The 27,846-nt window shown below is 46.5% G+C and overlaps 2 protein-coding genes across 12 annotated transcripts in view; both read left to right on the top strand.

The window, feature by feature from the left end:
• The window catches only part of MICAL3 (microtubule associated monooxygenase, calponin and LIM domain containing 3), a 101,210-nt gene extending 95,641 nt beyond the window's left edge, over positions 1-5,569 (top strand). For all 11 annotated transcript variants that reach the window (XM_083858644.1, XM_083858653.1, XM_083858652.1 and 8 more), the window contains 2 exons: positions 532-605; positions 692-5,569. In XM_083858644.1, coding sequence (XP_083714770.1) covers positions 532-605; positions 692-876 — 259 coding nt within the window. In that variant the 3' untranslated portion in view covers positions 877-5,569. The remainder of the gene's footprint in view (positions 1-531; positions 606-691) is intronic.
• A 3,458-nt stretch (positions 5,570-9,027) lies between these two features.
• Positions 9,028-27,029, top strand: BID (BH3 interacting domain death agonist). Its single transcript, XM_083860475.1, has 7 exons — positions 9,028-9,088; positions 19,407-19,503; positions 20,797-20,865; positions 22,478-22,664; positions 23,915-24,057; positions 24,836-25,039; positions 26,182-27,029. Exons 3-7 carry the CDS (start codon positions 20,857-20,859, stop codon positions 26,191-26,193), a joined length of 555 nt encoding a protein of 184 aa, XP_083716601.1. The 5' UTR covers positions 9,028-9,088; positions 19,407-19,503; positions 20,797-20,856; the 3' UTR covers positions 26,194-27,029.
• The last annotated feature ends 817 nt before the right edge of the window (positions 27,030-27,846 follow it).

Raw genomic sequence — 27,846 nt, 5'->3', positions numbered from 1 at the left:
GCTCAGATGGTAAAGCTGTTTTCTTGTTAATGAAATTGGGGCTTTTTTCTGTTCCTGTTGTGCAAATTCACTGAAATTCATTTTGGAGTGTGTCAGCTCACCTCAGCAATGTGGAAGCTGATGGCCTTAGTGGCAGAGAAGTCCCAAGGTGGTGTTTGCAATGCCTGACGTTTCCTTAAGTAATAAGTAATTTATTAATAAGTAACTTTGGTTTTAGAGTGGGAAGTAGCAGGGTATAGATAGAAGCATTGCAGATTTATTTGCTCTTTGACTCTGCTCTATATTAGTTTGCTCCACTTTTGGCATTGCACTTCACAGCTGAAGACAAAGAACCTAAAATGCTAAAAGCACAATTAAATCTTTTAAAAATACAGTTATGTATCTTAAGTTATTTAAGAGTTGTTCCAAACAAGATTGGTGAAATGCACAGCAGATATCTAGAGAGGGAGAAGAAACTGAGCATGAGCATGAAGCTATGTATGCAGTATTTTAATACACCTGGAACTTGGATTTCTGCTCTTTTCCTTTCAGTGCTCGGGAGCTGGAACTGGAAGACAGGCAGAGTCGACTGCAGCAGGAGCTCCGTGAGAGGATGGCAGTAGAAGGTGAGAGCAAAAGGGAATATTTCAGGGATTGTAGGTGTGTATTTCTAGCCTTATGTGTATGCTGATCGTTTTTGATCTCTCTGTAGATCATCTGAAGACAGATGAGGAGCTCTCAGAGGAAAAGAGGATCCTGAATGAAATGCTTGAAGTGGTGGAGCAGAGAGATTCCCTCGTGGCTCTCCTTGAGGAGCAGAGGCTTCGAGAAAAAGAAGAAGACAAGGACCTGGAGGCAGTCATGCTTTCCAAAGGTTTTAGCTTGAACTGGTCCTGAGCTTAGTACATTTACCTCTGCTGGTCTGTGTTGTCCAGTTGGCCTACCCTGAGTTTGCCAGAATTCCGTGGATAGGAAGATGTTGAAGGGGAAACCTCCGAAGGGTCCAACAGCATGCAGGGATTTGGTGTGAAGCACTCAGAAGCCTTTTGATAAGTGTGTTGGTTCCAGAAGCTTAAGTTTTACATGTCTGCAAGCCAAGTTGAAGAAATGAGTTGAGACTGTGGAGTCTCCTTGAGGTCCTGTGCGACGGACCATCTTTTGTGTGTGTGGTAGGAGGGAGGGGGGAATAATCCATGTGTGGGGAAGGAGGTTAAGGGGAGGAGTAGCCTTAACCACACTGGATTTAAGGCAGTCTATTCCTTTCCCCTTTGTACTACACCAGTTCTGACAAAAGGGAGGGAAGTGGCAACCCTTCCTGAAAAACCACAGCAGCCTGTAGCAGTGGAGTCAGCTGTCCAAGAGAGCTCCAGAAGCCCAGGGCAACACCTTCTTTGCTTTAGTCTTCCTCCCCACCAAAGAAACCTGCAGTTGATCCTTATGCATGGATATGAAGAAACACAAGACAGAGGAGATACTGCTATGTGTGATGGAACTCTCTGCCTCGTGGTTTTTGGAGAGAAGTGGGCGTCAGTGGACTCTTTCCCTACTTTAGCCTCCTAAATCTTCTTGTGTGAGGAACAAGGGGAGCAGAAGAGAGAGGGAAGATGCCCATCTGCTTTGCTACACACTGGAGAGACAGCTACTGCTGGCCTTAGTCTTCATGGCCACAGCTCAGAGGCTGGTGGGCTTCCTTGTTCTGTTTTATTGTGACTGTTTTGACACTGGAAAATACTGCTGTGGGACAGTGGTAAGTGTGTGCTGGGGCAGGGGTGTTCCCAGGCAGCATTCCCTGGTTATTAGGCCCCAAAAAGGGAGAAGCCCTTAAGTGACCGAACCACCATTAAGACTTTTCAGTGTTTTTATTTTTATTTTTTTTTCTCTGTATTTTGTTTTTGCACATTGGAAACGAAGCTTAAGACCTGCCTGGGCCCTCAGTCACTTTGACCCTTTTATGTCAATTAACTTATTTTTTTAATACTTGAAAGAAGATTCATTTTTGTATCTTTTAGGAAAAAAAAAAAATGGACGAGTGATGGGTGTGTGTGCCTGCTGCATCCTACAACTTCCACTTCAAAATTACTGGACGTTGTTACCTGTGGCTATTTATTAGTGTTCTTATTAATAATTTGATTGTTACACATATTTGATTGTGGAGGGAGTGTTTTAACTCTGTTGGAGAAAGACACTACTGCAGATTGGTCCCTGCTTCACAGCAAGGGCAGCCTTTATGTACCCATGGATGCGTCCTGCCCTAGGAGTTTTCCTCTATGAGAAAATCCTGTGCACTCACGGAGTTTAAGAATCTATTTGTGTTCTTAGCATCTTTTTCTTCCACATCCCAGATTCTCTCTTTTGGACTAACGAACCTATATTTATTTGAATTTTACATTTTTATAACAAGAAAGCCAAAACTGTGAGGTAGAAATATCCCATATATCTCTTTCTCATTGAAAGAGGGGCTCCTCACAGTCCTGATACAGTTTGAGGGATTTCCATGAGAACAAAAATAGCACATTTCCTGCTGTGCATCTATTGGAAGAAGCTCCTTTTGGCCCAGTTAGTGAATCTGCTGCTTTTCAGCCAGGAGGGTGCTGTAACCACACGATATCTGATGAGCAGGATATGCACTGAGCAGCTCAGCACCATTCCCTGTGGGACAGACTCCCTGGGCAAACCTTAACCCATCCTGCAGAGCTGACACAGCTCTGGGGATGTGTCCCATCCATCCTTCACACGATGCGTCCCTCCTGGGGATGCTGACTGTGTTCTTTTCCTGTTAAAGAAGTTCCAAGGCTGCTTTCTGATCTCTTTGAGAACGTGTCCCATTCCCAAGCACATTTGTAGTGTCCTGGCTTTTCCAGGTTGAATTGACACTGCCAGTGCCAGGCGCTCCAGCAGGGCTGAACATCCTTTGGTCTTGTGCCCCAGCACAGAGGTTTGCATGGTTTCCTGCTGTTGGCTCTCTGCCTCCTTCAGAGGGGTCTCCTGTAAGCCAAGATCTAGGATTTGAATCCACCTCTGACTTGGGAGAATGCCCCAGGCTGAGGGAGAATGGGTAGGAGTGTCCACGGGGACTCTGAGCAGTGCAGACTGTGGAAGTGTGTGCTTTCCACCCAAAGTGTTCTCCCTTTATTCCACCTAGTGTTTAATGCTGAGGCATTACAAATTAAATCCAGATACTCGTGAAACCAGGCAGACAGACAGGCAGCTGCAGTGCTACTTCTTAACTGTGTGTGTTTTTAGCCAGTGGTGCCTGCCACACCAGCATCCCAGAGGGTTGGCTTTACCAACAGGATGGCAAACAAACAGAATTCCCTCCTGTTTGCTGGTGCAGGGCCTCCTGCCCCAGTTAAACTGGCAATGGTAGTTCACACAGTCTGCACTGGAGGGGCCAGTGGGAGCTGGAGTGCAGGAAGAGGGAAGAAAGACAGAAAGTTTACTGTAAAATGTTTAGAGAATTGACCTCAGTCCACTTTATAGTGCACTGGGTATATGGACCACATCTAACCTGTAACAAAAGGTCATTGAATGTGAGCTGTAGAACAGAAAAAACTCCTGAAGAAAAAACATCAGGTGGTTTCTTTTCCCATTGATGCTGAGAGACATTGGCCAGATCTTTGCAATGCTGAAGAGTGAGATCACTTGAGGGTGTAATACCTTTATTGCACAGAAAACCCACATATTCTAACCCTAAAGCCCTTGGGTTGTGCTGAAGGCCTCCACCAGCGAGAATGCAAACGAAGAGCTAACATCGCACACACAAACTGATTAAAAACACACAAAAGGGAATGTTAAAAGGCCTTTTTATATCAAAATGGTTGCAAAAGGCACAACTTGTTATTTGCCGTTCAGTTGCACTTTAAGACTATAACTCGCATATCAGATAGTGGGTTTTTTTACTCTCTGAATATTTTTAATTCAAATTTTGTACTTTTAAAGCTGAAGAAGGCTCTTGTGAGCACAAGATTCCGTATTTGTATCCGAACCCAAGGACGTTCTAGCTCTTTTTGCACTGCCCCCGTCGGCAGCAGCAGCAGCAGCAGCGACTCAGCCGTGTGCATTCAATGAGGTGTGTCCATTTCCCGTGGGAGGAGAGCCAGGAGAGACCCCTCAGCTCCCCCGAGGAGGGCACACAAGGCTGGCTGTCCCCAGGTGAGCTGGTCCTGACCCAGAGCTGGCAGCAGGTGGGAAGAGAGCTGAGCTTGCACCCTGAGCCGTGTTCATTCTGAAATAGGCACACTGAGCATGGGGCAAGCACTTCAGCCCCCTGCGGGGAAGGGAGGGGAACACCAGCTCCTGGAAGGAAAATGCCCAGGAGGGAAATGGAGATGGGGGAGTGAGGACTGCCAGAACAACTAAATCTGCCCTTTTTACAGTACCTTTTTATTATTATTTATTTAAACCGTTCTGTTCCTTTTAACCATATTCTCATTAAAAGTCACGACTGGCTGTAAAATTCTGAGCTTTAGAGAACTAATGTGGGGAGGTGACGAGACATTTCAGCTCCAACTTTCAGACATATTCCTTCTTTCAGTTAACCAATACCCCCTGGTCTCACTAGGGCATGTTATAAACTGCATCGCTGAACATATTTTTAGAGCAAACCGCAAGTTTCGAAAGTTCTGTCTTTCTCTCTCCGTTTTCTGCATTTTCTGTAAATATTTGTTTGTATGTAAAGGCACCAGTGGATCCTTGGGCTACCCCCACGGTCAAGAATCTGAGTTTTGTGCAATGCCTAGGCCTCTGTTAGAACACGGTGCTTGCGTAGAGCTAGTCACCACATTTGTGTGCACTCTGGTGGGTTTTAATATTTTTATACATCCTAATCCTGAACGTGATGAAGTATTCTAAGTGGTCTAGACAGCATGATCTAGAGCAGCCGGCAGTTCCCTTTTGTGAGCAGCTGCACCTTGTTTGGTCTAACATTCTTCTAAAATGAGTTTTCCATTCAGTGTTTACACCACACACCAGTGGGATCGAGAGAGGTGTTGCATCGTAAAAATCTCCCGCGTGCAAACCAAAAAGCTGCAGTGGGAATTTCAGTTGTCACTATCTGCGAGGAAGAGAGCTCTAAAAGCGTACTAAAAACCAGCCTGTGTATAGTTCACAGAGAAAGAGATGGCTGGCTGTTGACCTTTGCAAAGTAACAGAGATGAGAAGCTTTCCAAAAGTTCCTGCTTTTGGACTGTTGGCAGGTCCTAGGCAGGGTGGCAGGCAGAGGAGGAGGTCCCTGAAAGCAGGTGTGAAGGGGAGGGTGCCACATTCTGATGGCATTGCAGTAATTTAAGTGCTCTGTATCTGTGGGTGCATGGGTGTGTGCGTGAAGTCTGATCCAGGCAAAAGGGAGCTGCTTTGGCATCTTCCCTTGTGTATGAACGTGAACTCTGATATTCAGATTGTTCAAGGCATTTACGGTTGGCATGTGTGGAGCGTTAGCAGAAAAGAGAATACCCTACCTGTACAAAACCAACTCTGTTCCGGCCTGTTTTCCTCTATTTGGTTGTGGTTTATCATTTGTTTTTATGCACACTTTGCTTCATTGGTGTTGAGATTTTAGCACCTCAGATGGCCAACTGAACTAAAAAAAAAAAAAAAAAAAAATAAAATCATTAATTATTTTTTCTTTTTTGTTGGTGGCGGTGTGGTTTCTTTCCTCTGTTGTCACTTCCTTGGTTGATGATTGATAAGAACTTGAGAGGAGGTGATCTAGAGATAAATCTGGATGTTAAAGGGCTTGGCTTTAATATCTTTTTTGGTGGCTCACTCTCACCTGCTCTGAATTATCTGATGCAAAGAAATCAATGATACACCCCCAGTACATGTACATATTCTGCATTGTTTCTTCAGATTCTCAGTGAAGTTATTTTAAATAGCCAAGAAGGGATGAAGGTAATATAAATTAGGTTGTAGAAACTAGGATTTCATTTTTGTAGCTGAAGCTCACTTCCTCAGCCCGCAGTACTATCCTTGAACATCTGATGCTGGTGCAGCAGCATTCAGCAAAATAATGGCAGAATTGCATTAATGACTCTATGCTGTCTTTTTTTTTTTTTTTTTTTTTTTTTTTTTAAGAAGAATGGTGGGGGAATTCCCAGCCGGGGAAGTCCCCAAACAATGTCGTTTATTTTCTTACCCACTCAACCGAAAAACAAAGGATAAGGCCCGGTGTTCTTATGGTGGTGTGATGAATGGAAGCCTATCACTGCAGCAGGAGGGATGACAGGCTGGGATTTCCCCTTGCCTGGAGGCTGTGCTGCTGAAGGTGGCAGGAATGACAGCCCCGCTGCCTCATTTGTGCAGCTCAGCGGAGCAGCAGCTCCTTGAGTAAGTTTTAAATCTTCCTGTTATTTTGGTCTCCTGCTCCCACATAATAGTGGGGATAAAAATAGTAGCGGGAGAAAGCTGTGGTTAACCAGGGATGGGGGATCTCTCTGCTGTGGCCAGTCCACAAGGATTTCTCACTTGATGCCAAAAGAAAAATGGATGTGTGGAAAGTGACTGCTGAACTCTGGGATACAGGAGGTTGGCTCGCAGCCAGAGCTTAGGAGACCAGTCTGGCAGCAAACACTTCATTATGGCTTTGTAAGTTACACTGCAAATTTGTTAGTCCTCAATCCCAATTAGGAACAAAGACAATCTGCTGTTTTATAAACTGTGGATGGAACAATGGGTCTAGGAAGAATTTTATTTGTTGCTAGCTTGGGCAAAACCTACAGTGGTTCTCCAAGATGAGTGCTCCTGCACAGATCAGCTACACATGTCTAAGAAATTGTACCTGAAAAAAACCTTCTAAGAAGTAAATCTCATCCCAGGAGCCCAGCCTGGTGGCAGCTGCTGCTTTCCTTTTCCTTTGATAATGAAAGTAGCCTTCAGAAGCCTCTGACCCTTCCCACAGGTGGCATTCCACGCCACCCTGTGTCATTCTCCTTGGCACAGAACCACAACGCTTCTCCAGCTCTTTGCCTGGCTGTGGAGGTGAGGAACAGCACGGAAATTACTGAGGTGAGAAAGTGAATGTTCCTTCAGCTCTCAGGAGCACAGGAGAGAGGTTGTCATGGGTTCATTGAGAAGTATGCAGAGCCTCTTTCTGGCAGCAGCAGATATATTTTATCTTTTGCAGCCCTCCTGGTTGTACTCGGCCTGGCTAAAGACCATGAAAATAGGAAAAATAACTAAGGGAAAGTCATGCCTACAACCCCCCTGCCATTCTGCCTTCCCCCATGTTTTATAGGGTGTTTTGGAAAAGTCCTCACCATCAGTGCTGCTACATTAGCAATTGCATTTTTAAGGCCCACATATTGGAGAATGCAAATCCTATAAGGGTTCTACATCTCTTAAGAATTGCAGGAGGCCCTGAGTAAATCCTATTTTAAAATCCTAAGTATCAGCAGCAATTGAGCTGTACCAGAAAAATTACTCTACAGGTAACAATGGGTGAAAACATCAGTGGCTAAATCTCCTCCTGGAGCCACAGGGAAGAAGGAGCCTCATGTTTGATTTTAGAGATATTATTTGAGAGATATGATGAAGAGTTGCCTCCTTCCTTAGTTTGTATCCTTTTACACAGCACTCAAAATAAGGGACAAAAAAAAAAAAAAAAAAAAAAAAAAAAAAAAAAAAAAAAAAGCCTGCTCCAGAAAAAGTGGTGTTTTGCCTTGGCACCTTGGGAACAGCGTGAATGCCAGTGGATACCAGAAAAGTGGATAAACTTGTATTTCCTAACCTGCTGAGTAAGTGGTGCTTTTCTGCATATCTCAAGTGCAGAAATCACATGGCTTTCTGTAAGAGGGAGATAACATCTTTTTATTATTCACGTTGTGTTATTCACACATGTACAAATCCATATTACTTAGATACCAGAAACAAAATGATATTAAAAACCACACAGTGATTTCTCAAAAAAAAAAAAAAAAAAGGAATACATTTTGGGCAGAAGGAGAAGGGAGAGAGGGGGGACAGTGCTGACTTTGCAGGACAAAGCTAAACAGTTTGAGGAAACAGAAACTTCAATTCCTTGAAACGGATGTGTTTGCGTGTCATTATTTTTGTCCTCTAACAAATACCATTCCCAGTGGGAAACCATCCAGTTTGACCAACATGACTCCAACCTGACTCAGAATTGGTTCCATGTGTTTTATTAAATCCCAGGAACTCTAAAAACCACAGTAAGGTCAGGCACCTTTGCCCCAAGGTGGGGCAATCCAAACCCTGAGCGTGGCACTGGCACCATGACTGGGGCACATTAGGAAGGAAAATGTGACAAGAAGGACACCTGTACTGAACCCCAGGTAAGTGTGGCTCCAATTTAATTGTATTAAATAGAAATTAGCTGAAGCAGGACTCTATTACTAGACTTGAGGTTGTAGCAAAGTTGGGTTTGGCCTCTTTTCCCAAGCAACAAGTGACAGAATAAGAGCACAAAGCCTTTAACTGCACCAGGGGAGGTTCAGGTTGGACACTGGGAATAATTTCTTCACAGGAAGGTGATCAGAGATTGGAATGAGCTTCCCAGGGAGGTGGTGGGGTCACCATCCCTGGAGGTGTGTAAGGAAAAGCTGGATGTGCCTGGTCTGGTGTTCAGTCACAGCTGGATTTGGTGATCCCAGAGGTCCTGATTCTGTGATTTTAAGCCCATAAAACGATCTTAAGCAAAAACCTGCGTTTATTTGTCAAGGACAGAAGCGGCTGTAGGTGTGTTATCAGCAGCCTTTGGCCGGAGCAGCACCACTGGATGCTTTGGACCCCTCGGAATTCCAGGAGGAGGAATCGCTGTGGGGAGGGCTGTGGCGGGGCCCAAATGGGGCAATTCCTGAGGCCTGGAGCGATTCCTAAGGCCGGCTGCTTCCCTGGGCGATTCCCGAGGCAGATCCCAAAACCCGGGGTGATTCACGGGGTGATTCACGGGGTGATTCCCGGGTCCATTCCCGAGGCAAATCCCTATTCCCGGGTCCCTCCCCTCACTCCCCTCAGGCGCGCGGCCGTTGGGGCGGGCGTGGCGCGGGCGCGTGCGCGGGGCGGGGCCGGGCCGGGCTCAAATACCGAGCGAGGGAAGCGCGGCCGGGAGAGCGCCCGGTGCTACAGCTCCTGCTGCTACAGCCCCCGAGCCCCGGTGAGTGTTCGCGTGTGGGTGCCCGGCGGCCGGGACACCCCCTGGGGCGGGGGGAGCTGGCGGGGAGTGCGGGGGCCGGTGGCGGGGCCCGGTGTGGGGCCCGAAGGCTCCGGGGCCTGCAGCTCCAGCCCGGCCAGACTGAGGGGTGAAGTGGCCCCGCGGGTTGTGCTCTCTATTCTGTGTGTTATAAACTCTTCTCTGCTTCCCGGCCCGTCTCCCGCTCCCTTTCCGGCCTTGCCTTTGGGCCGTGCGGTGGTTTCTTCCCTGGTTTCCTGCTCGGTGTCTCCTCCTCGGCCCGGCTGGGGGTTTTTCTCCCCTGTGCCATCGCCTCGGGCCCTTCTGCTGCTTCCCCGGGGACACCGAGCCGCTCTCCTCTCCCTCCCTCCCTCCCGGTTCTCTCCAGACACTTTATAAACCCACACAAACTTCTCTTTGCCTTTGAGCTGCGTTGGTGAAGTGCAGCATCTCTCCCCCTAAGAGTTGTCAGACACCAGCGGCATCGGCCGGGCAGGGGAGGGGGAGGAAATTAATTCTGTAGTAATTAATTAATTCTGTGTAGAATTAACTCCAGATAGATTCGCTCTCGCCTCAAGCCTTGCAGCGACACTAGAATGGATGGACGTGGGGAGTGGCGGCTCCAGCGAGAAAAAGTTTCTAATAATAGCGGCTATAACAGTTTTTAGGAAGAGCAGGTGATTTGATAGAGATGAGTCATTTCGGTGTGAGGTTTTCTGCTTTTCTCCCCGCTCCTTGCCTTCCCCAAAGCTGCCTCTTGAGGTGCTGAACTGTCCTTTTTTCTGTCCCTTTGTTCCCTGTGGCACAAGGGACCTGTTGGATTCAGTCTGGGTAATGCCTGAAGTGGAAGGGAACAGAGTGAGCATGTTTTCTTCCTTAAAACAGCGTTCCTGTAATTTAATTTACCTGCTCTGGTGATGGTCTCTGTACCTTGGAGCTCTGAAACTGGTGGGTTTGGTGGGAGGAAGAAATTCTCGTCTTCTTTTAAATGATAATATTTTGTAACTTCGATTTAAAAAAAAAGAAAAGAAGGTATAGCGTCTCAGAGTTATCTGAGTCATTAAAGTCTTCATTCAGAAAGTGAATGTTTATTTTAGAAACGGTGAACTTTTCTTTGTGTCTCTTGGAGTATCTGGGCTGTAATCTTGTCGTGGGATGCTTGTTATCTGTTCAGAATGGTTAAAGAGTTTGGTGGAGGAAGGAGCAAAATTTTTCCCCGGCAGAAAATTGTTTTTGAAGTTTTTGTTTTGGTTTGGTGGTTGTTTTTTTTTTTTTTTTTTGGGTTTCTTTTTTTTTTTTTTTTTTTTTTTTTTTGGTAAAGGACTTTTTGCAAAAGCCCGCCTGTGGGGAAGAGTGGTTTTTGTTCTGTTATAACTTTTTTTTCGTCACTAATCAGACTGAAACTGTTTTCACCTGCCTGTGGAAGCATAACATCTTAGAACGTGTTATTTAAAAAGAAGGGGGTTTTCTGTGTGTTTTTTTTTTTTTTTTTTCCCTCTCCTTTGCAACCTCTTTACACGAGTTTAGTGCTATTCAGTGTCTTCTTTAGGATAACTTTGCAACACGTATTCCTGGAGATCTCTTCTGTGTTACACAAAAACACCGGGGGAATGCATTTGTATAAAAAGTAACACTCTGTTATTCCATTGGATTTCTGCAACCTGTCTCTTCTCCGTTTCCTTGTCTTCCTTTCCAGGTCTTTTATCTTTCATTGGAGGTAACTGGCAGGGCTTAGGGAGGCAAAACACTTTTAGTGTGGATGTGCAGAGTGTAACAGGTGAACCTTGTGGGCAGCCTGCCCTTGTACCAAGGAAAGCTGGTGTGAAAAACCTCCCCTTTCTCATTTGTCAGCACCTTCTCGTTTGCATCTGGTGACATTTGCTGAATTTAGGAAGAAAAAAAAATTGTGACTGATTTTTATTTTTTTTTTGGTTAGGTGGTTTTGATGGGTTCCTGCCCTCCCAAATTGTTAAAACCAGATTGGGCCAGTTGAGACTGAATTCAGGTCAGTTTCTCATGTGCAGAGGCAGCAGAACAGTGCTCAACACTCCACCTGAGCTCCAAATCCTGGAATTTGGATATTTCTGAACCCAGAACCAAGGCTCTACACCTCTGAGAGCCTTGTTAAGGTGCTCAGTGTGGCTTTTAGATCTAAACCAGTAAAAGCTGTGATAGATAATTAGGGAATTATTCACCAAACACTCTCACCTGAGGTCATTTATGCCACGTTTCCCTGTATTGTGTTTTTCCCTTGTAACAGGAGTTAGACTCATCCACACTCAGCAGGAGTCAGAGGAGCTGACAGATCAAACAGGGTTTGTTTGCTTGTTTTTCTGTAATAGAATGAAAATGTTTAGTGTAGAAGCAGCCAGACACATAAATCTAGTGACTGTCACTTCGGAGACCTTCCTGGAAGTCATGGGATGGGGGAGAAGGGAGTGTCTCTAATAACTCCGGGCAGGTTTCTGTTCCTGGTGTGACTGGAGGAGCAGCCTCGAGGTGCTGGTTCCTTTGTCTGAGGGGTATGAACTCCCCGGCAGGAAAGAGCCAGCCTGGTCTGTGGTTTCTCTGCTGAGGGGAATTGCCTGCAGATGGGCAGGTTTCATTTTCGCTGCTTAGCAGGTCCTGGATGAGTGACAGAGCAGAATTTACTAGCTATTTTGGTTTTTTTTTTTTTTTCTCCTTTTTTTTTTTTCTTGTCATGCTATGGCTTTTTGTCTGTGTCAGATTACAGAGTTTTAGGGGCAGGAATCACCTGCATATCTGTGTGCTGTGCAAAGCCAAGTGCATGAAAGTATTTCTAATTACTGAGTGCAGCTCGTGGCTTAGCCAGAGGTGCAAAACTCCTGGAAATCTGACCCCCTTTTATTTTTGGATGGCTTTGCTTGGGTTTGGAGGAGGTTGCAGGGGGCTGAGTTTAGCTTTAGTTAAAATTTATCAGTTATGATGATGTTATTTACATAGGTGATCCCTTCCTCAGAGATTTTACAAGTCTGATTTTTTTTTTTTTTTTTTAACCCAGACAAGGTAGGAAGGATATAGGGAAATTAAGGATAAAATGTAGAAAGAGATGTTGAGTCACACAGTGTCTAATGTCATTCTTTAGGTTTGGCAGCAATATATGAAGCTTGATTTGTAGCAGATGTGTGTAGAGAACCGTGTCCTGACATCCTGCTGTTACCACATCTCTATGGGAGGAGAACAGGACTCTCTGGAATGCATCAGGCACCTCCTTGCACCTGGATGAGTTGGCAGGGATTTCCTCCTGGGTGCTTTCTGAGGCAGTTGCTCATTGCAGGGCTGTGTTGATGCCTCTTTCACGCCCTTCTTGGCAAACAGCTGCTCCAAGAACCCTTCAACCCTTTCCCCCTGAGGCTGGGAGCATTGTTAGCACTGCCTTGGGCACTTGGTGACTTCTGCTCCCTTGCTCCCCACTTTCCTTTAAACTCTCAGAGCTTTTATTCACCTTCACTGAAGTCTGAGCTGGGGAATCGGACTGTGTGTGCAGTGGATGTTGGATTTTTGTTTAAATGTCTGCAAACCTGTCCTATTCCTGCTAAAATGTGACCTTTGGCCAGCTTGTACTGCTCTGACTGCTATTTTTAGAATGGGCAATACCCAGGTCTGTCAGATATTTTGGGCTATTTCCTTCATCTTTAAAGGATACACCTGTTCCTTGGTAAGTGTAGCTTCTGGTTTTTCAGTGTAATTGTTGTAATACCCTCAGACTGACAAAATGAATCCCCTTAGATCAGCAGTTGCTGTATTTTGGTTTTGTGGGCCCTTCCTGTTTCAACATCAACCTGCTCCTCCTAAGGTAGAACTGAAAGTGAAATTGCTTTGCTTTTTTTTTTCATGCACAGTCACGTCAAAAGTGTTTTCTCTAGAAAAACAGACACTTTTTCACTGTAGACCTACAGCAAAGGGAGCCCACAGGTGTTGAGGGAAGAAGGAACATGCTGAGGCATCTCCTGTGTGCAGGGAAATGTTTTCCTGCAGGCAGCTACTGACAATTGTCCTGTCACAGTTCCCACATGGCCCCTGCAGCGTTTCTCTGAGAGGGAGGATTTTCTTAGCTCTGTATCATTGTCAAAGGTGTTTAAATGAGATGTTACTTTCTTTTATGCTCATAGTTGCTGTCAAACAGCTTTGATCACGGTGATGAATGCTGCTTTGAGTTACTCTCGTTTTTTGGCTGCCTGGTTTGGTGCACAACTTTCTTTTTAAGGTTCTTGAGGATTTCTGGGCTTCTGTCATAAAAGAGTCCTTTAAGATTTTTATCATTTTAACTGTCAGGTGGGAATGGAGGTTGCAGTGCAGCACAGTGGGAGAAGGGAATCAAAGGATCTGTGTCAGGATTTCCTTCTGGGAATCATCTCTGGCTGTCTCTGCTGGGGCACAGCTGTCTCACAAAAGTGAGGAGCATAAGATTTACATCTCTGATACACTGGATGTTTAGGAGGAGAGGAACTCGCTGAAGATTCACTTTCATGTTCTGGAAAAGCTGTCAAATATTGACACGGGGTTGTGGATGCTCTCAGAGCACATGAGCATGAGGCTGTGAAGATTTGTCTTTGTACTCCTTCCTCTAGAAATGCTTTGGGGACTTTTTGTGATGATGTTCAGAGTCTGAGGGGGTGGGCAGGCTCCACTGGAGTCATTCTGGGGAATACCAGCTGTGAGGACAGTTCCCTTTGTAGTAAATTGTCCAGTTCACTGAATTGTTCCTCAGCAGCTCCTTGAGTGCCATCCTGGCTGTTGCATCAGCACCCTTTTTGTGATTGTTTTTCCTAGAGTGCTGTTCTTTGGGTGTGTAATTTCTGATGGGCCACTCTGATCCAGTATTTAAACTTCACACTGAAGCATCTTTCCAGTTTCTGTTTATTCCAGAAAGCAGTGCAGATATTCCTGGTGCTTACCAGCCTAGAAAGGGAGTTTTGTCCTACTCATGTGTCCTGAAAGGCAGAGGGAATGCTGCTGTTAGGGACCACCTGTGTCCATAAAGCTTTTTGAATTCTTTTTTTAAATTACTTCTGACCAGTTTCTTGCTTTGCTTATCTAACTCGCCAGTCAGGCAAAGGCAAGACAGATTTACATTCCCCTTTACTGTTGGTATCAGCTGTGAAATGCATCCAAGTTGCAAAATGACGTGGCATTCCTGATGGCTAAAATAAAAGTGTTAAAACTTGTATTAAAACTAAAACCAGGAGGATTCTCCTGTCCTGTAGGTGACACCCTGAGGTCTTGGGGCTGGCACAGCCTGTCCAAGTGGCACCTGCAGCTCTCAGAGCATTTGTTGTCAAATGCTGAGACTGTGTCAGCTGCAGGACCTGAGCACTTTGTCACTGCTCCAGGGTAAAAGCAGCTTTGCCAGAGTGCTCATGACCCAGCCGGGGTGTGCTCTAAATCCAGAAAAATTTCTTTACTTTTCTTCCATTTCTCTCGTTAGACACTGTCACACATCACCAGTGGTGGCTGGAGTTTGTCCTGCTCTTCATCTGTTGGTCCTTCCTTGATAATGTCAAAACTGTGATTCCTCAGTGCTTCCTGCTTTTCCATCATTTCTGAGAGGCAAACATAAGAACTGCTTGTAGATGCTCTAGCAGGGTTTTTTTGCAGCTGCTGAATTAGTTGGATTTGGAACAGGAAGACCAGCAGTTTTATGTGATAGTGGTGATGGTGTTTTTCACCAGGGCTTGCTCTGCTCCCTCCAGCCATGTCCTGAGGAAAGATAAAAGTATTTTCCTAACCTTACCCAGGAGGTGAAGTGCAGGATGAACTCACCAGGCTGGAGTTCCTTTGCTCAACACCAGAAGGGAAAAACTCAGCCCAGTGCCAGATCCAAAAAACTCTGATACCCAAAATCCAAGTCCTGCCCTTGCCTCTAAGGTGTGGCTGTGCCCAAACCACGGAAGTGTGGGAATTCTGTTTGGGTCTAGCTGTAGTGAGCTGTATTTACACTCCAGCTGCAGGCTTCCTGCTGACTCAGTTTAAGCTCAGCTGTGTGTGTCGGCTGGGCTGCTGAAGAATAAAGTGTTGTCGTGCTGCCTCTGTCACTGCTCCCTTACAGAAACCACACTGATGAGAAGTTCCTTCCTGGTTTGTTTTTTTGTTGTTTTTTTTTTTTTTTTTTTTTTTTAAGAGCATTAGTAATATGGCAATGCTCCTTCTTACTCATTCATGTGCTGAGTGCGGGGGCTGGTCCCCAGAGCTTTCTGAGCCAAAGGAGAAGGGTGGTTGATGTTTGGATGTTTTTCTTCCTAAGAAATCAAAGTACTGCCCCGATAACCCCAAGATCCCTGCAATTCATGTCGTCCTGAAAAGGCAAAAAAGACTTTCAGGAGCTTATAAATAAATTTTTATCAGAAAGGCCAACTGCCAGCTTCTTTTTAGAATTGTGTGTAATGAAGTTTTTTTTTTTCTTCCAAAGAGGAAGATAAACTCCCTTTAGACAGAGGGCATTGTATTTTCCAAGCCAAAATACACAGCTTGGTGTCCAGGCTGAGATGATAACTCTCTACTAAAGCAGCATAAAGAACCAAAGGTAAAAATGCCTCAGCTAAGGCAATAGTAAATATTCAGCAGGTTTTGCATCAAAGGAGTGAATGGCTCTGTGCTGGTGCCGGGTTTTGTTTTCCCTTGCTGGAGAGGTCGGTAGTGGCATTATTTGCATCCTAAAGAAGGAGGCGATTTGAAGCTGAAAACCTCAAGCAGCCGGCCGTGCTGCTCAGGAGTATCAAGGAGAGGTTATCCTGGTTGGATTTTAAGTAGTCTCATGATTCCTGACTAACAGGGCATTCCTCCCGAGAGGCAAGTGAATAAATTGCGAGTGACTGGGGGAGGAGGTGTGTCCTGCTCTGGGCCAGTGAGCTGCTGCTGTCTCCAAGTGTGCACCTCATGCCTCGTCAGTTTTACCACTTCCAGAATGAGCTCTTGGTGCTGCATCCTCCCTCTGAGGCCGATGGCTGGGAAATACCCTCAGTTTGGAGTTTCACCCTTAACAGTGTTTCCTGTGGCGGGGAAAGTCCTGCCACTCTCCAAGCCAACAGCTTCGGTGTTAACCAGATGTACCAAACCATCCTTGGGTTTCACAGCTCTGTGTGTGTGCAACCCTTCACCTGGTTTCTACATTGCAATATCTCTCTTCTCCCACCATCCTGCTCCTCTTTCCAGAGCCTAAAATCAAATTCTACTTTAGGAGTTAGTCTCAAATAAGGCAAAAACTTGGAGCATTCTAAACATTGTTGCAGCCTGGCAAATCCTGTCAGAGTGAGGAGCGATGGGGACAGGTTTCCTGTGGTAATAATAACATCCTATTTACTCGTGCCAGCGCTGTTGTTTTTGCACATCAACAAGAAACCTTCCCTGGGCTGTTGAGTTCCTGTTGGGTTTATGGGCTGGAAGTGGAACATTGCAGAGTGGTGAGGCTTTTGGGCTCTGTGATGTGGTATTTGCTTACACTGACACGACCTGAAGTGCTGCAGACAGCACAGAACATCCTCAAATGAGGAACTTCCTAACGCTGTGATGTTTCTCTTTATTTTCCAGTAGTGACTGGTTATGTAAAGTGGTTGTGCCTGTGGCAAGTTCTCATGGAGACAGTAAAATTGAGTGATTGTGGTTTGATATGTGGATTTTAAATGTCAGGACATAACAAATACTTCCCCTGACTGTAAAATGATGCCCTTGCACTTACCTACAGGACAGGTAAGTGCCACCAGGTCCTGGAAGGGACAAAGAAAACACTGTTTTATTTCTCCCAATAATGATATCATCCTGGCTGCCACTCCCGAAGTTCTTACCTTCCAGCTGCCACACAGGAAAAGCAATGCTCAGGTTGGAAGTTTAGCTCTGTTGTGGTTTCTGCTTTGGAGTTTTTCAGTGCCCCTAACTCAAAGGTGAGACATAAACACCTTGACAGCTCACACAATAGGCCCATTGAGCGGGGATTGTCACTGTCTGGTGTTTGTTTGGGAAGTGTCTCAGGATCCAGACACGGTATTAAAGAAATCAGTCCTACAGGCCCATTCCCTGCTGAGCAGAGTGTTTTCCTAACTAGGTGAGAGTAGTAACTGAGCTGTGGGGAGAGGTGAACAGCCTGAGGGGAAGGGATGGTGAGCAGAGACTCTGTTTGTGGGGTGGCTTCTTTTCTCAGCTGTCCTGAGTGTGTAGCCCAAGTGTGGAGATGAAAACTGATTTGTAGGGTGGCTCAGCAGGGATTCTGGGACCTGCTGCTGTTAGGGCAGCCCTGAGAGCTGTGGGGAGTAACAGAGTATATGAGTATAGAGTGTATGAGGCTTTCCCTTTGGACTGTGGTGTGGGAGAGAGGCGTGGAGTGCCAGTTGTCTTGCAGTCCTGCTTCTCCCTCTTTTCCACCCTGTCACCTCCCCTTAAGGCCTGGGGTTGTGGTTCTGGCCCTGCCTGCTCTTCCCTCTAATGCTGGCAGCCCTGTTGGTGGACTGCAGGTGGGAAAAGCTCCCCTGGTGAGTTCCTTGAGAGATTTGAAGGATAATACAACTTGGGGGTGAGAGGGAGAGACAGAAGATGGGACAGCAGGCCTGAAGGAGCCGTGTTGTTGGAGAGCAGAGTACACCATCCCTCAGGGTGTCCTCAGCCCCATCTAAAGACCCAGGATTGCCTTGGAGGAAGCACCCACAGGGTTCACTTGTGAGAAATCACAGAATCCACTTGTGCGAACTGCTGTGTGTGGGTGGAATGAGGCTTTTCCTGCTGCCCTGACAGGCTGCTGGTGGATGTGCTTCTCTAACTGTAATTTTATTTTCTTCCTCTCCACAGTCCTGCATCCCATACAATGTTGAATTGGAATGAACATGTCTTACCCTGATTCTGTAGAGCTGATTTAAGGGTCCTAAACTTGTGCTTTAAAGTACTCTATTTATTTCTAAGAAAGAAAGAACAGGTCTAAAAAACTGTTTGTAGTCTTGTGTGTTGAACACTTCAGGGCATTTAGTGGTTTCTCAGAAGCAGCTCATTTCTCACAGAGAAATGTGAACTTCTCACAAAGCTTATTTGTCTAATGAGTGAATTGAAGTAAAAAATGAATAATGTATTAAAATTAGTTGGTGTTTCAATTAAAATATAATCTCTAAAATTCATGCCAAGATTTCAGCAGCCCTAAAGCAGTTTTAGCAAATGATCTGGTTTGACTCTGAATCTGAGTGCAGATGGTGTTTGTACCCTTTATCCATCTTTTCTCCTTCTCCAACTAAAGATTCTTTGTACCCAATACAAGGTAACCTTTTTTCCCTCCACCAGAAACAGTTTTAATCTGAATCTAAAACTACCAAGATTCCAAAGTCTTAATGATTAAAAAAAAAATTGGGTGGTGTCAGCGCGATTACATTTGACTGTTTGGGGTTTGTTCTTTAAAGGAACTTTTTTTTTTTTTTTTTTTTTTTTTTTTTTTTTTTTTTTTGAGATTCCCTTAGGGAATTTGACTTTTCAGGAGGAACTTTGTGACTCCCGAAGCCCTTTGCATTGATTCAAAGTAGTTATGTAAAACTTGAGGTTCCTGTAATTACTAGTTAATTAAAATAAGAAATAATTTGCCCTGTATTGTAGAAGTAGAGAGCTGTTTTGGGCTGTGAGAGAAATCCTTTTTCCTCTTCTCTGGTGTGTTTTTGACCACCCAAGCAGAACTCTCTTAGCTGAGGGCAGGTATTGCCTTCAGGGGCATTCACTGCATGGGTGGTCAGTCTTTGCTTTAGGAAATTCAGTTCTGAAATTATCATGTTCAGGCTCCCTTGTCTTCATTTTTTGCCATATTGCTATTTTGGAGCGTGGTGGAACTTTTCCTTGTTCTGTTTGTTTTGTGTGTTTGTTTTATCTCTGCTCCTGTGCAGGAGCTGATAAAATTGCTATTTGCAGCTGTGGTGGGTGAGTTGTTTTAGTCTCTGTGTTTGTGGGCTTGGCCTGAGGAGTGTCTGTATCTACACTGAGCTGGTTTGATCCCTGAGGGGGGAAGGAAGAACCCACAGGTGCTGCAGGTCTCCTCTCCCTGCACATCTGCAGGTGCACCTGGAGCAGTCTGTGCCTCTTCATTTAAAGCTGAGAGTGGGGAAATGGCATTGAAAAGGGATGTTACTTATCTCTAAAACCAGAATATGTGCCAAATGAGGCTTCACCCAACCTGCAGAAATATTGCTGGTGTGGACAACTCTTGAGGGGTTTGCACAAAGCCAAAGTCCTGCCACAGACTTAATTCTAAATCTCCACTTTCCTCTTAATCTCAGCGTTCTGTTTTGAGTTCTCAAACCTGAATTCACATCTGTGTCTCTTCCAGCAAAGTCAAGCCCAGAAGAAAAGTCACCCTGAGCTGTTTCAGGTCCCAAAGAACAGGACAGAGGACTCTCCCAGCCAGAACACTCCTTAGGGCAGAGGTGAGTAGCAGCAGGAGGGATTGGAATGGAATAGAGGAAAATGCACAGCAGCAGGGGATAAGCCTGTGTTTGTAGCTGTCTGACATAATTCCATGAAAAAACCTCATGGTTAAGAGGCTTCCTGAGGGCTGGTGTGTGTTCCAGATGTATTTGAGACTTGGATTTCTAAGAGCCTTTAAAAAGCTGGGAGATGTTTGGTCTCTTAAACCATGACTGTGGTTTGTTTCAGAGTGAATTTGAATTTTTCTGCTTTCACTTCCCTCTTTTCTACCAGCACACTTAGTCATTCAAAACACAGATGTGAGGGGTTGTTACTGTAAAATAGCCATTTATCAGTAACCCAGGTCTTTGATGGTTAGCAGGCCTTTGGTTTGGGTTCCAGCCCATTTTTGGATAGAAGGTGCCTGCATAACCATCAGGTTATTGCCCTGGGTGAGGGAGGGAGTGCCCACCTCCAGCCAGGCCCTGCTCATCAAGAGCTGAACCAGAGACTTCTGTGTGCAGCTGGAACTGTTGTGTGTCAGGCAGCAAATGCAAGGTTCTGACCCAGCCATCAGCTGCTCCTGGCAGGGTGAGGAGGGAGCACTGAGGAGGGAGCACAGGGTGAGGGGAGCACTCTCCTTTGGGAGGGAGGGAGGCTCCCCTGTGCCCTCCCTTGCTGCTTGTCTCTTCCTTTGGGCTCTGTCCTGCTTTTTCCTTCCTGGCTGGCCTCTCTGGAGGCTTAGCAGAGTTTGCAGTCATGCTGGCACTTGATCCAACATTCCCCATCACAGATATTTGTTTGGAAGTGTTGGAATGAGCCTGAGTGTCCCCGTGGATCTCTTGCATGGAGGGTGGGGAGAGGCACCCTCGAGGCCCTGTGGATGTGTATCAATGTCAGCTGGGTTTTTCATTTCAGAGTGTTCTGCTCTTCATGCAGACCCATCAGCACAGACTCTGCTCAGGAGCTCCTCTCTGATCATCCTGCTCTTCATTCCAGCCTCTGGCTCCATGGAGGGTTGTCCTTCCCTTCCCCAAGAGCAGCTCCTGGCTCGTAGGTTGTGTCACTGCACTGTCTGGCAGGTGTCTGTGGCAGGAAGGAGATTTGTGCCTCTCACTCACAGGGCCCTTCTCACTGAGACTGTTGTGACTTCCTCAGCCCTTCTGAACAGCTGGTGGGCAGCTCTCTCCAAAAACAGGGATATGCATCACTAAAAGGGACACTTACTATGAGACATGGCCAGACACAGCTGCAAAATGTGGATTTATGAGAAATTTTTTCCCTTCACACTTTTCTTTCTTACTCTTTCACAGGACAAGGACTTCTAGTCTGAAGCAGAGGGTGACCTGAGCTGCTGTGCCCCTGAATCCATCATGGAACAGGTTAGAGTTAAATGTGTCTGACTGAAGTCAGCTGTTGACAGTGTGCACTGGTCCTGAGATATTTTGGAGGGGATAAGCCTCAGTGTTGCCTTGTGTCCTTCTTGAATTTCCCGGAATTTCTGCAGTGTTCCTGGTACTGCTCTGAATACAAGGAAGTGGATAGAACCAGTTAGGCTACAAGCTGCTTCTTGCAGCTTTTGGTGTGGCACTTCCTCCTGGTACTGCTGCAAGCTGGAGATGTGGCTGTGTAAGAGACTACAATGTTAATGATTAGTTAAACACAATTATGATGCTGTTAACAGTTAAACACAGTGTTAAACACAATTATGGTGCTGTTACTTAGCACATGTAAATCTTACACATTGAACTGTAACTGAAATGTCATTCTCCTGCAGCCCAGCTCATGTTGGGATACAATTCTAACCCTGTATTCTGCCCTCCCACAAGCCTTTTGAAGATTATGGGATTAAAAAATGTATCAGTGACAAAGCCAGTGACCAGTCCAGGGGGCTGCTGAAGGGGATTGCCACTGGTGCCCCACACCACTGTCTGTAAATATTCATGCTCAGGCGATGGGAGATGTGCCTTCTCTTCATCTCTGATTGATTCTATACTTTATTTGCCATTTAGTTCCATTTCTGAACCCTGCCTGTTGTTGACTTTGTTCCTCCTTTTGTCTGCCCAGTCAGATATGGTTATGTAGAGGCTTTGCAAAGTTCCACTCCCCAAAATTCCCTTTCAGTTACCGAGTTCATCCTGGTTGCATCTTGTTGGCATAACAAACCATTCTTCTTGAACTATTTTTCTTCTCCCTGGATAAAATTAAGCCCAAATATTTTCTTACAGGCAGACCATCTGCATACCAGAGTAAGGATTTTCTCTCTTACCTAATTTCTGTGCTTACACCACATCCTGCTCTCTTACCTGTTTAACTAAAATTATTGGAGAGTCTCCTGGTTTTCTAGAGTTGGTTATGAGGCCTGGTGTTCCAGTGGGGCCTCTTGCTCCCATCAGTCTGCCTGCCTCATGAAACCTCATTAATTTGGGCACCTAATTAACCTGCCAAAGCTAATTAATTTGGGCACTCTGTGCTGCCTTGCCTGAAGGCTGCAGGCTGTGTGGGCATGGAGACACCATGTCCCCATTTACTGTGGGTGAACGTGCCCCTGGAGGTGGCAGTGATCTCCATGTCACTGCTCCTGTGAGCAGCTGTTGGCTCTCCACGAGGAGCTGAACAGGTTTATCGTGGAGCTGGCTGAGGTTCCTTTGAAGAGGGGGAAGAGATGTGAACCTTGGGGGTTTTTGCAGGCTTGTGCTCTTATCTCTGTTTCCCACCTTGTCACTGCTCTGCTCTGATTACATTGACACGGGGAGCTGCTGCTCCTTTATGCACAGCAAGGAGAATGCCCAGTTCCCAAATACAGGACTAAAACCCCTCCAAACACCAGTGTCTAAGTAAGGGAGATGGATGGGTTTTGCTGAATTCACCTGTCTCAAGGGAGGAACTCAGGGTGCCCAGAGGAGACCACAGACCTGTTCAGGGCTGGAAAACCCTGCTTGGAGTGGGACACTCTCTAGCCTTGGGCTTAACAGTGATTTCCTTATGCCTCAGCTCGATGGAGCTCTTCAGATGGAGCATGCACTGCTGTTCACCTTCCTGGAGGTCTCCTCTGACTGTAACTTCAGGGACCAGCTGCATTCCCTGCAGAACCACCAGACCATGTGGTGCAGGGCAAACGATGACGACGAGCTTCAGACTGACGGCAACCGGAGCGGCCACCTCCAGAATGGTGAGATAGGTGAGCAGCCTCTCCTCCACCCAACAGGCCTCTCTGAGCATTTCCTATCCTTCCTACTGTCTGTTTCAGAGGAGGAATGTTTTCTCTACTGAGAAACTTACCAAATTTCCAATACAGTGAAGGCAGCTGGTGCTTTGTACTTTCTCTCCATGGATTTCTAGAACCCTGTCTCACTGGATTTTGTCTGCAGCACATCAGACAAGGGCACAAAGCTGGTACTGGTGATTGCTGCCCTCAAGGAGTGTGATAAAAGGGAGTTAAGTTAGGCCTCACACTGCTCCTACTTGGACTAGGATCTTGGAACAACTCAAATTCTGGTATTGGGTGAATCCTTTTCTGCTCTACCAGTGTTGTGGAAACTGTTCCTCAACTTTTCTTCTGGTTGTTCCTGCTTCTGGTCCTGTTCCTGCTTTGCCCACCACCTGCAGGGTAGCTCCTGCCCTTTGCCCAGGGTGTATCAGCTGGCACATTGACCTCAACTGCAGCACAGTGAGGAGGAACTGCTGCCTGCAGTAAAATTGCCCTCTCACACAAATTTGCACAGGTCTTGTGCCAAAAGCAGGTAGGACAAGGTGTAAGGTTCCCAGCTGCAAACTGACAGATTCAGACTAGACGTGAGGAAGATTGTTGCAGTGAGGGTGGTAAAAGACTGGCACAGGTTGCACAGGAAGTGATGGATGCCCCACCCCTGGAAATATTCAAGGTCAGTCTGGCTGGGGCTTTGAGCAATCTAAACTAGTTGAAGATGTCCCTGCTTATTGCAGGGGGTTTGGATGCAATGGCCTTTCAAGGTCCCTTCCAACGCCAACTTTTCTATGAGGTGCTGCTGTATTTTAGATGGTGGTTAAGAGACAAGTCCTGACAAGTCACTTAAATTCTAGAATCATTAGGGTGGAAAAGACCTTCAAGGTCATGCACAGCTTCTCAATTCCCCTCTCTGGGCAGGATGTTGGCTGTAACCATACTGTTCAAATTTTGGTTTGGAGATGTTTTAACATGCCCTGCAGTGATTTTTTTTTTTTGTGCAGGTTGAGGCTGCACTTTACCTAAACTACAGATATAAACCCTGGTTTGCTGCTGTTTCTGGCAAGCAGCCTGGGTGCACTTAAAGAAATCATGCTTAGACCTGTCATGAAGACACTCAGGGGTGGGAAGGAGTTTGCTGAGGGAGATGAGCAAAATGCTGTGAGCTGTGCTGAACCTGGTCTGACTACAGGCTGTGAACTAAATCCTGTTCTTTGTGCTGGCAGAGTCGGCTCAAACAAATGAAGAGGTTATCCGGCTCATCGCGGCTCGGCTCGTCGAGATTGGAGACCAGTTTGATAAAGATATCCAGGGAAGGGTAGTAAATGACCTAGTGCAGCACTTTAGGAATGAGAGTCTGTCTAATGAGGTGAGTGAAAAGCAGTTCTCCTTTTGAATATTTTGCATCCTTCCTGCTGTGGCTTTGAAGGCATCTGAAAATCCATCTCAAACACTTACCTTTGAGGATTTGTTAGAGGTGATTCAGTGGCAGAAGTTCAAGTGTAAATTGGGTTCCTTGGGCTTATCTCCTTTCTGCAGATGGTGAAATGATGGTTGTGGAGAAGGACTGACTTTGAGGCATTTTGATGGCCCCATGGCTTATCCTGGAAAATAAGTGGTCTGCCCAAGGCTTAGTTTTAGTACTTAAGAGCTTTGGACTTCTGTGCCAAGTCCTGTATATCTACTGACCATCATGTGGGTAAAAATTGAGCAGGTTAGTGACAGGAGCTTAACTGGTGCTTGTTACTGAGACAGGAAGTCATGAGATCCTTTTCTGCTGTGTGAGTATGTTCACAGGCACAGTTCTGGAAGTAGCAGTGGCTTTAGGCCTGGCTGGGTGACCTGCTGGAGTGGGTGGCCTTTTCCTGGATGCAGCTGGCCCAGCATCTAACAGGCTGTGCAAGAGGAGTAGAGTTTGAGGTCTGTTGTGTTAAAAAGGAAAAAGAAGGCTGTCTAAGGATTACATCTACACCTGGATCAAGGGCCATAGTTTTTTGGGGGGTGTTTTTTATGTAACAGCGTGGCTGCCAAGGCTGGGAGGAAGGGGAGCAGCATCCTGTGGAGTGTTAGCACAGCCTAATAACTGATCTGCTTGTTCTGAGTCCCCTTTGTGCCCCAGCACTGAGATCCCTCTTCCCTCCACACAGGAGATAATGAGGCACATGTCCAGGGTGCTGGGAGAGGTTGTACAGTCCATCCCCTCAGACATGGATCACGAGAGGGCCAAGTTGGTGCTGGCAATGCACTTGGCTAAGAAAATTATGAATACAGTGCCCTCCCTTGTGCTGCGTGTCTTTAACACCACTGTGAACTACTTGAACCAGCAGTTCCACGACTACATTGCTGATATGGTGAGTCCAGCAGCTCTGTGGGAGTCACAGCCAGCCTTTTTTGGCTGTCCTGGGTTATTCCCTGGCTCTGAAGTGCCTGTGGGGCTGCTGGTTTCCCTGCAGGGCTCGGGAGGTTGGACCAGAAGGGAATGTTGGTCCCTGCAGAGCTCTGGAGATGATGTGCTTGAGGGGGACATGTCACAGTTCCTGCCTGTCCCCCTCTCACAGCAGCCAGTGCACAGAGTGCATTTGTTCTGTGGGGCAGAGAGAGCTGTGACTGCTCCTCTCCTCCCTGCAGTCTCCTCAGGGAGCTGTACCAATAAGATTCTGGTTAATGATCCTTTCATTCCCTAAGGGAAGGAGAGCCTCACCTGAGCTCTGATTGCATTTCCCCAGTGTCTTGACCCTGAGGTCTCTGCTCTTCTCTCCTTCAGCTCTCCAGAGCTTGGGAGAACTGGGAGGGGGAAGGAATTTCTCCTGAGAGTTAACACCAGCAGAGAGACAATGAGAAATGGTCAATTCCATTCTTGTTCTCTGTTGGCCCTCGAGCAGAGGTGGGGAGGCTGTGCAGCTCCAGGCAGGCCAGGCTGGAGGCTGCAGCTTCAGTAACTCAGTCTGGGGAGGGGAGAGGAGCCCCTCACTGCTGTGAAGGCTCAGTCTCCTTGAGAGTGAGATTTGAGCAGGCAGGGCTGTGTGACCCTGTCACCTGTGGAGCAGAGGTGACACAGCTGTGCTGTGCTGCAGCCCTGGGGGACACTCCTGCACTGCAGCCTTGGCAGGGACACTGCAGGGACAGTGCTGGCAGGGACAGCGCTGCAGGGACAGTGCTGGCAGCAACCTGCAGAGGAGCTCATGGTGTCACTGTCACCCTGGGCACGGTGTCACCGTGCTGTGTCCCTGGGTCACTGTGTGACACTGGCACTGAGGACAGGGAGGGCTGGGGTTGGGCAGCACCGGGCAGGGCTGTCCCCTACTGTCCCCATGGCCATGTCCCTGGGCTGGCACAGGCAGGTGGCAGTGTTGGGGCTGTCCCCACTGTCCCATGTCCCCCCTGGTGCTGGCACAGGCAGGTGGCAGCAGTGTTGGCTCTGCCGGGTTCCTGGGCAGGCACAGGAGAATCCCTGCTGCTGTTAATGAAGCCCTTTGTGTTTTTCTCCCTCTAGCTGGGTGAATGAACTCTCCAGCCCTGTGTGGAGCATGTGGATTCTTGAAGATTTTCCATAATGGATGAACTTGATTTCACTTTTAACTTCTGAGGTCCAGCTGTGAAAATGATGGCAGGATATAGATAGGCTTTTGTAGACTAGCAGAGCAGCAATAGTAGCCTGAGCTCCCTGCCAGCTCTGCCAGTACCTGTAGGGACTAGTGCTTGCCTCGCTCCTTTTACAGTATTTTTTTATTTTAGCAGCAGCAATCTTTGTGCAGAGCCTGCCTTGTGTCTCTGGGGGCTCAGGGCCTGCCCTCTCAGTGTTTTTCCTCAGCAGCTGTAGCGTTTTGCTGTGGTTATTCACTTCCCAGCCCTGCTCCTGCAGCTGAGCCATGCTGAGTGTTGTTCCCAGGAAAGCCTCAGGCTGTGGAAAGGGTGGTTCAGCAGCAGAATCACCAGCCAGGGTGGGTGGGAATGAGGCCTGTCTGGATCAGGAGCTGGCAGAAAGGGAACAGAGCCATTAGTGATAGAGGCAGTGTGGCCAGGGAAGGCTGACACCAGGATATTTCAGTGTCAATCATCACACAGCTGTGTTTGCTTGAAAAACAAAACTGATGGAAAAACTAAAGAAAAGGGCAGGGTAGGCACAGGGCAAGTCCTGTTGGGAATGCAGCCTGGATATGTTTGAGAAAAGGTAGCATAACTTGTAGTCACATCTCAGGATGAACAAACTTGGACTCAGGTTGTTTGATACATGATCATACAAAGGTGACAAATGTGTCTGTCACCTGTGATCCAGCTGCCTCAGGACTTTTCCGAGTATGTAAATATTTTTTTAACTTAAATAAAAAAAAAATTCATTTCTGATGACGTCTACAGCTCTGCAGACTTTTCAGTTTCCACCTGAATTTTTTTTTTTTTTTTTGTGCAAGTACTCATGGCATTCTTCTAATTCACCACGGCTTATGATGCAGCTGGCAGCAGTAGAGACACTCTGGTCCTGTCCTTGTGCCTTGCACAAGCAAGTTTCCTGTAAGTAAAACCACCTTTTCTTATGGTGCCTGCACTAAAAAGGTGAGAGGGGAAGCACAGAATAGTCTACACGTTGTTTTTGAAAACTGTACCATTTATTAAAGTGCAACCTGGGGGCATGGTCTTACAGCAGTGTCCCATTAGCAGAGGGGAAAAAAATGTACACACCCCTTCACTTGAACTGAATATTCACCAATGAAGCTGGAAAGAACCTTCTTTGTCAAGGTGGAAACCCTTTTATTAACCAAATGGCACAAGAAGCTTTAGACAGCTTTCCCCAAGAGGGCTGCACTTGCATATTGGAAGGAACAGTGTGACAACGAGTTCCTGGGATAATGGGTGACCTGAGGACCAGTCAGGGTCTCTTCCCCAGGGAGGCCTCTTGAGAACAGAACCCAAAATCCCTGCAAGCCTGTCGCTATTTGCTCACACCCAGCAGAAGCCTGGCAGAAGAGATCCCCTGACCTGCAGCTTCAGAGTCAGTCCCATTAGTCTTTGCTACTTAACAAAAGTCAAGTGGCATTCTTCTGGTCTGAGGGCTTTTAGGTTTATACTTAAATAAAAGCTTATCCTGCAAGTTAAAACTGAGGACAAAGCCCCTAAAGGTGTAGCATCCTCTGCAGTTTGTTGTGTCCCCATCGACAGTGTC

This window comes from Zosterops lateralis, assembly GCF_965231275.1.
Source record: "Zosterops lateralis genome assembly, chromosome: 4".
Taxonomy (NCBI): domain Eukaryota; kingdom Metazoa; phylum Chordata; class Aves; order Passeriformes; family Zosteropidae; genus Zosterops; species Zosterops lateralis.
This window is presented reverse-complemented; position numbering and strand designations above follow the sequence as displayed.

Bases quoted from the DNA above. Each gene is read 5' to 3' on its own strand.
- BID (XM_083860475.1), top strand. The intron at 22,665-23,914 runs GTGAGCAGCCTC...TTGTGCTGGCAG, and splicing joins CCTCCAGAATGGTGAGATAG to AGTCGGCTCAAACAAATGAA. The intron at 24,058-24,835 runs GTGAGTGAAAAG...CCCTCCACACAG, and splicing joins ATGAGAGTCTGTCTAATGAG to GAGATAATGAGGCACATGTC.